Genomic DNA, 9,057 nt, shown 5'->3' with positions numbered 1-9,057 from the left:
TGCTCAGTAGGCTCTAAAAAAACATCAAGAAGCCAATAAAGCAACGTTACCGGCCATTTGGATAGGACCCACCTTTTAAGCTTTTTCCTTAATCACAGCAGAAAATTGATACATACACTTTGGTTGTGTTTTGTTTTGTTTCTTTCCTGTCATTTTCTTACAAGATTACGCGCTTATAATCATTTTGTTAAAGAATGTTTAGAAACTTGTAAATGCTAATTTTTTTAGTTTAAAATCTCTTCCCCTTTGAAAATTCTTGCCATATCAAGTAAATCGGGTAATTATATAATATAATAAGAGTATTAAATTTTATTTTTTTTTATATATAAAATTAATAAGAAGTGGTTCTCATAATTTTATATTAAAAAAGTATGTTTTTAAAAACTACATAATAATCCCTCTAAAAAAACTATAAAGAGAAACTAGCAAATGAAGAGATTTAAGATTGTGAAATCTATATGGATTTTATTTAGTTGATTATGTATATATTTAATAGAAAATATCTATGAAAATAAATAATTCAAAATTAAGACTTTTTATTAAATAATTCAAATTAAATTTAAATTAAAATATTTTTTTAGTAGAAACTAAAATTTCAAATTTATTATATGCAAATGTAGAAAAAAAAAAGCAACAAGTGAAAAATGCAGAGTGAAGCCTTTAAATGATGATAAAGTTAAAATTTTTTTTAAAGATTATCAAAACAATATTAATTAAATATTAATAAAAATTAATTCAATAATATTTAAATTAATTTAAAAAAAATATGAGAGTACAAATAAATGAATTTCAATGAGCATGTTAAAATTTTATTATAATTAAATACGAATTGTCCAATCAATAGATGCCAAGAATTACATATGGTCCCACCATTTACGCAGGAGGAAGGGTAATTGCATTTGGTGGGGTGTGGGACCCATGTCCTACACGGTTTTTGCTGTTTCGTTTAGTTGAGCCTGACGTTTTTGTTTTATATTAATCAAACGACTCGAACAAAACCTTCACTCCGTCACTTGCACCAATAGTAGACACGTGGTTCCATTCAAGTGGTCAAAACACAAAGTCAATGCGTCAGTGACCCACGCGCACACCACTGCACTACATGTCCTCTTCCGTTCCGTGGACCACTTGCTTTCTTTCTTCACTGACAGTCCCCCTTAATTACTATAAGTTTTACGTTTTATCAACTTAATTGAAATTGTTAAATTATTTTTTATATAAATGATAAATATTATTAATATAAAAATTTTTCATCGTTTAAGTGTTTTGGAGAAAAGGACATCAAAAGTGGAGGAATTGGGCTGAGATTTCAATCATTTGATTATTGACTTTCCATTGCAGGCAGCCTGGAAAACAAAGAAGAAAAAAAAAAAAAAGAAAAGAAAAAGGACACACAATCCTAGCAGATGAAAATTGGAGACTTGTGTTATTGAAGACATATGGGCATCTCCTTTATCAACCACTTCTTCTTGTCTTTGCACCATTCTTTTATTCACATTCACTTTTCAATCACAGATAAGAAATTACATTAATTATGTCCTCTACAGTATTCTTTTTATACTAATTCTTAAAAAAATAAAAGAATTTAAAACATATATATATATATATATTTATATGATAACTTTTTTTTTTTAAATTACAGTACATGAGGGACGGGGATTAAAAGAATGTAACAGAAACTATAAGCAAGCTCATGGCACCAAAGGATTATCCTAATAAAGCACAAATCCAAAGGCCAAATGGGCTCTGAGTGGAAATCCACAAACTTGAGTACAACAATAAAAGCGCAACTATAAACACAACAAGCTCAATGGTTGAAGGAGGATTTTGGTGGAAATATTTCTTTTAATTTTTTTTATTAAATCCCTTTTAATTTTTAGTAATTAATTCAATATTACAGCGTGTTATCAACCACATCTGAATTCATATCATGAATCTTGAACCACAAACAAAATTAGTTTTTTTTTTTTTTCATATTATGGATAAATTTCTTATTAGACAAAAATAATCCTAAAATTTTGTTGGCCATACATGGCAGGATAGTGATAATCTTTTGTTGTTGAAAAAAAAAAGGCTTAAAAAAATTGTAGCCAAAAGAGCAAGAATCATGTGTTCATCTAATTAGGCTATAATGTTGTCAAATTATAGATAGTGCAAGAGCAAGAGATGCCCTTTTGGTGAAAGAGATATGACAGCGACTTACATTTGCATTATTTGACATTAGTTGTGCATCGAACACACTGAAAATGAAATTTAGGCTTTTTTTTTTTTAATTACAAAATTGCATCACACGGCCACTCGGCAAAATTTTGAGGCTTTTAATCTCATTAAATGGCATCTCCCTCCTTCCATCTTCAACTGTCTACTTGGATTCTCTTTTTGAGATAACCTTCCATCTAACTCCTACCAACTTTTTCAATTATTATTAAAATTTATTATCAATAAAAAATTAAATATAATATTTAATTATATTACGCTATACATAATATAAATCATTTATCCATATAAAAAAAGAAAAAAGACAAGTTACTTCTTCTTATTAATGTTCATATTCTGGCAATGGTTTATGGAACTCGCAAATTAAAAAATAAATCAATCATTTTAATAATTCTCTTTAATAATTGTCATGGACGGGCAACTAGATTCCAGATGAGAGTCCTACTTTCTAAGAAAGCTTCGGAGCATTAAAGCCAAAATTAAATGACTCCATTTTTTAGCACATGAAAGCACGAGTCTTTCTTTTGGTCTTAAATCCCATGGCTTTATAACAAAGAAGGAACGAAAATAATATTGGGTAATTTTTCTTTGTGAAGCAAATTTCCAATGCAACCACCATCCAATTACCAGTTAGCTAAACCTTTACATATGTGGTTTTACAAGATTCCATTTTCCCCAAAAAAAAAAAAAAAAGAAAAAAAACTTAAAATGAATCCCGTCTCAAAGCTCTTATTCCATCATGATTTACAAGTGCCGTACCTCTCCATGAAGGGAAAGAATCGAGGCGAGAGCCAGAACATACTACATGAGAATTCTTTGAGACTCATATTTTCATTTACACATGAAAATAACAAGAATACACATGAAATAGTCTATTTTTGTCCTCGGCTCTTCATTAAGAGCTGTCAGAGGAGAAGGCAAGTCTCTGGTTGCTGCTGCTTGAGCTGTTGCTTGGCTTGTTGCTGGGACCAGTAAGCATGTGCAGTCAGGACCCTGTCCAAGAGCTCCTGGGGGACAGGCTCTCCCCTCCTTTGTTGAGGGGATATTCTTGCCGTGTGCACGAGTGTTTTCCATTTATCCTGCATAGCATAACCCAAAAATACCCGTCAAACATTGAACCACCACATCCACGTGATCGTACCCAATCCGCCAAGAAAATACCAAGAACCCAACTTTGCATTTTTTGCGTCCCCAGAAGATTCAAATACCCTTTTAATGAGGAAGGACATTGTGCATTAAGAAATTTGGAAAAGGTGATGTTAGTAATGTGGAATAAAAGCAAGTGTTGTTATTTTATAGGACAAAGCTACACGGACAACAAAAGGTAATAAAGTCTATCTAATCATTGCCCTGTTACACAAGCAACCATTTGTTGAATAGATTAAAGTACCAGCATGCCCTCCTTAAAGTCTATCGGACACTTTTGAATTTTAAAAGACTAGATTATCAAACAAACCTCTAAACGTAACAATCATATATATTTTAATACAGGAAACCAACTGGAAAAGAAAATAAACAGAAGATCATTAGCTGAAAGAGTGAATACCGAAAAAACACACCTTCAGATCCACATAAGTTCGGTGCTTTGCATTATCAAAAGCTCGCAGTTTGACATCACGCCATCTGTGGGGATTCACAAATCCATTAAAATTTTCCATTTTTTTTACAGAAATGGAAGGAGGGAAAACTGCATTAAAAAATTCAAGCCCTTAAAATTTACTATGAGACAGCCACCACCAGATAGGCCAATCCAAATATTAACTAATCCCAGTATTAAATGTCTCCAGCAGCTTCTCCTAGTTACTGTATCTGTGTATCATCAAGACAATCAATATACCTTCCAGTTCCAAGTTTCTCAACTGCTTGCACCAAGGCTTCAACTTCAGCAACAGAGAAAGGTCGACGAATTCGGCGCTGCACAATCGCAGATCGTTTGGATTTCAGATGTGCTGGAACCACAGCCAGTGCTTCTATATTCATTTCTGGCACAGGAACCAAAGCTTTTGAATCTGTTGTGCTTTTATCAAATGACATATCTGTAGGAGAGGGTGCTGAATCATGGTCACTTTCAATTAAATTCCCTAAATTAGTCCCATGAGGCTCAGGAGAAGCCGCGTATGTGGTTTGATGTACCACACTTGGAGCAGGTGGATACCTGGCAAAAGAACTTGTACATCAGCACCCAACTTCATTATTTAGATCTGGAGAGGAAAAGCTCAAGCAGACCATTCACAATGCTCGTCTTATTGTTCACAATTTTCAGAATTCATGACACAATACAAAACGATTATTTAACTTAATAATCTGATTCCTCCCAGCATCAAATCATATTTCTTTAGAATTCAACATATTCTTTCATGTCATATACTTCAAAAAATATCTGCAAAGCGATTTTTTAATGCACAAGGGGTATATTTCCCAGTATAAAAAAGTTCATCATAGATATGAAAATGAAACAAACACAACTAACAGCAAGTTAGTTTGCAGACATTCTTGATTCTTGAGCAATGTTTTAGTCCTTAATTTCTCGTTATTTATCAACCAGTGGAAAGTCAATTTCTTAAATAATGTTGTGCAAAAAAATAACAAAGTGGATTGTCAAAACAACTCTTATAATCCTAGAATATGAAAACAAATAACTGATGGGAAATGAGATTAAATTCTCAACAGGCCACAGTGCCAATTACCTGCTTACAGGTTGTGCTGTGTCAATCAGAAAGGAAGAATCTACAGGACACAAAGAAGGGGGAGCTCGAGAAGAATTGGGCTCTAGGCTAAAGCCCAAAGCATCCAATTGATTATTTTGACAAATTCCAGTCTGCACTAAAGTTTTATCGTCATCCCAAACCTTCTTTCCCTGAAGAAGTACACCAACACGTAAACCACCTCCAAGGATAGCAGTCACAGCCTCCATAACAGTCCTCTGTGGAACAATTACTTATTAGTCAGAGTGAACACTAGAGACCAAGTGTCTCTATCCTAATGAAAAGGACCTACCATGAAAAGGCCCATCAGAGAATTGGGTAGTGCAAAACCTTCTCTAAAGCATGCATACAAAACATAAATACACATACACCAATATGCAGTCACTCTTCACAATAACACACAGAGAAATGAACAATACAGGAGCCCCCAAACCTTGATTGCACAGATGATATTTATTTCTTCTTTAACATTTAAAGTAGTAAATAAGTTCCATTTATCAAAATGATCATAGTAAAAAATCATTATACCTTCAATAAACCAACAGTTGCGCTTTCTGGAACCTCAATAAATAGCTCTGGTACCATGAAAGACTTTATCCTAAGCTTCACTGAATAAAAGGAAACACATCTTTGTGTAAGAACCTCTTTGAATGTCACCAATCAAGTCAAAAGAGTACATATGAATCATCCCAAGGTTCTCATACCGTGAGAATGCCTAGGTCGGAATGAACTGTGCTGACCTGCAACAGAAGATGAGGCCCCAATAGCTGCATGAGAAATTAGGATCATCATTAAAAGATTATAAATAGAAGTAAATCCCAAAAACTAATGCAAATATCAGAGCAGAAATGAGAAAAAAGACCAGCATGCATCTTTGAACAGGAACCAGCAGCATCTCCATTGCAGCCCTTCTTAGGTGAATGACAAACAAACTCATTACTAATCCATCCTTCAGAATTTAATTGTGAACCACAGGCAAAGTGCTTCCTCTTTTTGAAAGGATATAACCTTTCAGATTTCTGATATTTGTAATAGTTCTTCCTCTTGTGGCAAAGAGGCTTTGAATCAGCACCATCTGCATGCATCCAAAAAAATTCCATTTTAAAAACTGAAAAATTAATTTAATAACATGGAACATAATGCCAACTTGAAACTTAGAACAAGCATGCATATTTAAATCATAAGGTAATCACTTACCAGTGTTAGAAAGTGTCACATCATTCAATCTTGGAGCTACTTTCCAGTATTTAGAAGCCAAAACTTTCCTTATTCTTCGATCTCCAACACGTGGAGCTGGCCTAAAGAATTCTTTTGTGGTGCTAGGGTGAGTACACCCAGAGGAGTTTTCGTCATCATCTCTACCATCTACACTTACATCATCCCCATTTGAGGGGTAAGAACTATGGGAAATGTTGTTCCCACACAAAGGCACCTTGGCACTGCTGTCTGAACTGACAAGTGCATGAGGCTTTCCATCCCAGACCACTGGATCCTCAGAGCTGCACACGTTAGCCACAGTGCCACATTGTACCTTCCCAGATTTATCGGGCTCATCATTTATTACTTTTCCAGTTTCGTGCTCTAGTTTACAGTCATCAAACTCCCAATGCCCAGAGGAGCCTACGTGTAACTTACCAGCAAAAGTTCCTATTTCATTCTTGCTTTTGCTGTTCACCAACATCTCAGAATCAATCCTCTCTGCACACTCAGAAGTAGCTACTGTACAAGCTAATCCTGAATTGAGACCATTCTGCGCATACAATGATTCTTTGGAACAATGATTTCGTTCATTACCTAGTGAGACAAGCTCTGAAACAAAGAAGCTCCTAGCAGGGCTTCCTTGATCATGAACTTGAATTTTCATATTTTTTTCATCATATTGCCATTCATTTTTAACATTATCATTGACAACCATACAGTGATCTTTATCAGCTGAAGTATCACTAGAACTGGGAGGGCTTTCTTTGTCAAGCAATAAGTTTCCAGCTACAATGGCCAACAAGTCAAATGCACACATCTGGTTCTCTCCAACTTTCTTCTTAAAGGAGCCTCTCCTCTATAAAAAAAAAAAAATAAAATAATAATAATAATAATAAATAAATAAAAGAAACAATAGGGCATAAATATAGATATGCAGATAAAAATGAGCAACCATTATTAGAGCAAGAACAGAAAAGCAGAATCCATTACCCTTGCTGATCTGGTAGCTCGGGGTGTCGGAGGAACCTGATAGCCATTGAATCCGTAGTCTAACCTTTTCTGCAACACCATATCTCAGAGATAACACCAAGAAGGACACATCACACGCAGAGAAACATCAGCATTTCACGCTCTAATTTTGAAATGCAAATCTTGCCAATCACTTGAGCTCACAGAACCCAGTCAGAAGAACCTGACAGTGACAAGCAGCAAAAGTAAGCATCAATTGATGACATATATATATAAGACCAATGATAAAAATTTCACAAATAGAAGGTTTCGACAACAAAACATAGAACAGTACAAGTTTAGATCAGAAGGGGGGTCTCTCTCCATTAGATGATACCAAAAAGAAAAAAAATACATGGGTCACATGATTCAAAAACAGCACAGTGAAACCCATCAACCAGCAGCAAAATATAAAGAGAGAGAAATAAGAAGAAATCACAAACATTATCTCAAAGGCAACTGCTTTGTTGCCTGCAACAACCAAAGTTCTTGCTTCTGGTAATGAATTGGCACTATGAAATTGGAATTTGCAAAACTTCCAATCAGAACTGAGACATCTGATCATCAGTCTGAAGCCACTATTCCTTGCAGCCCAATTCAACCCACATAAAATCCACAGATACAGAAACAAAAACTTCGAGCAAAGAGCAGAATTCATAATCAGATCGTCATGATCTAAACAAACCAACAAGTGAAGAACAGAAAATAACCAGAAAAATATAGAATCAAATAAAAGGAGAAAATAATACAAATTGTGGGCATAATAAATAAAAAACCAAAATTAAAAATAAAAAGAGAAGTAGAAAAGCGTAAAAAACGAGACTTGATGTCATGTTGACAGTTTGAGGTACAACATTAAAAAAAAAAATGCATATGCCTAACAAATTTTTACTTCATGATTTCTGTTAATTTCAGAAACAAAGATAAAAAAATTTCATTTTAAAGACGAAAAGATATGGAAAATCTAATAATTAAAAAAAAAAAAAGTAAAAACATTACAAAACCCTGACATAGGGGATCCATGTAAGAGAGTTTAAAAAGAAAATAAAAATCAGTTCAGACACTTTTGCAGGAAATTCTGTTCCACCAAAATAAATTTAAAAGATCTAAGACCCTCAGCACGGATTGAAGAAATCAAAATACTAGGTCCAAAAATATGATAAAAAATTAAAATTTTATCATTAAATAAAAAATTGTAAGGCAGGAATTTTATAATTTTTAAAGCAAATTTTATGTTTTAAAGGACAAATTACTCTGGAAATCAGATCAAATCCGTTGAAAGCAAAATTGCGAATGAAGACCCAAATCCATGAAGAAAACACAGAAAGCAGAAGAAAGCAAAATTAAAAAAAAAAAATTGATTTAAAGCCAACAAAACAAATCCAGAAACCCACTTGGCGTGTTAGACAAAATGAACGAAAAAAAAAAGAAAGTTTAAAACTTTGAGTCAAGTAACATTATTGTGGTTGAATGTTCTTTCCAAATTCCCCTTTTCCTTTCCCTTTCCCATCGTTTCCCAGAAACCAAACAGAGTGTTCTAAAACAGAAAAATCTCATCCCACCCATAAAAACCCAGAACAAAAACACAAACTTTGACACAATTGGCGAACCAAAATCCACGTCTCACCTCTTAGCAAGGGTTGTTCGTTCCAAAGTGCAAACCTTTTTCCGTTACAAAGCGAAATTCTCAGTATTTGAAAGCAAATGCAAAGATCAAAGAATAAAGCACAATTACGCTTCCCCTCATATTCTATATCCCATATTTTCTCAATAAAACGTAGTTTCAAATACTACCCATTTCCATTTTCCTCTACCTTGAAAAGCAAGAAGTTAAACCTCTCACTATTTCCATTCCCTCTGATTGCAAAACCCTCTAAAACCGCCGAACCTTGCTTAAACCCCAGCTCTTATAACATAGACCCCGGCT

General features: G+C 34.1%; 1 protein-coding gene across 2 annotated transcripts; it reads right to left on the bottom strand.

The window, feature by feature from the left end:
• Positions 1-2,920: 2,920 nt before the first annotated feature.
• LOC110640600 (telomere repeat-binding protein 2) lies at positions 2,921-9,023 on the bottom strand. 2 transcript variants are annotated; one of them, XM_058152990.1, is made up of 11 exons: positions 8,758-9,023; positions 7,574-7,764; positions 7,113-7,314; positions 6,120-6,978; positions 5,785-5,997; positions 5,627-5,689; positions 5,451-5,530; positions 4,905-5,140; positions 4,055-4,372; positions 3,777-3,840; positions 2,921-3,296 (listed from the first exon to the last, which is right to left on the bottom strand). In XM_058152990.1, exons 3-11 carry the CDS (start codon positions 7,191-7,193, stop codon positions 3,123-3,125), a joined length of 2,088 nt encoding a protein of 695 aa, XP_058008973.1. In that variant the 5' UTR covers positions 7,194-7,314; positions 7,574-7,764; positions 8,758-9,023; the 3' UTR covers positions 2,921-3,122. The 2 variants fall into 2 exon arrangements, with proteins under 2 accessions (XP_058008973.1, XP_021647640.2); XM_021791948.2 differs by lacking the exon at positions 7,574-7,764.
• Positions 9,024-9,057: the final 34 nt, after the last annotated feature.

The sequence above is a fragment of the Hevea brasiliensis genome, chromosome 9 (genome assembly GCF_030052815.1).
Source record: "Hevea brasiliensis isolate MT/VB/25A 57/8 chromosome 9, ASM3005281v1, whole genome shotgun sequence".
Classification (NCBI taxonomy): domain Eukaryota; kingdom Viridiplantae; phylum Streptophyta; class Magnoliopsida; order Malpighiales; family Euphorbiaceae; genus Hevea; species Hevea brasiliensis.
The sequence above is the reverse complement of the archived record's forward strand: the minus strand, read 5'-3'. Positions and strand labels throughout refer to the sequence as shown.

What these genes read in the sequence shown, in the direction of transcription:
- LOC110640600 (XM_058152990.1), bottom strand. Translation starts at nt 7,193, where the DNA reads ATGGTGTTGCAGAAAAGGTTAGACTACGGATTCAATGGCTATCAGGTT. An exon ending in GAGCTACCAGATCAGCAAGG is followed by an intron (nt 6,979 to 7,112) that starts GTAATGGATTCT and finishes TTTTTTTTATAG; the next exon opens with AGGAGAGGCTCCTTTAAGAA. An exon ending in GAGAAACTTGGAACTGGAAG is followed by an intron (nt 3,841 to 4,054) that starts GTATATTGATTG and finishes GAATCCCCACAG; the next exon opens with ATGGCGTGATGTCAAACTGC.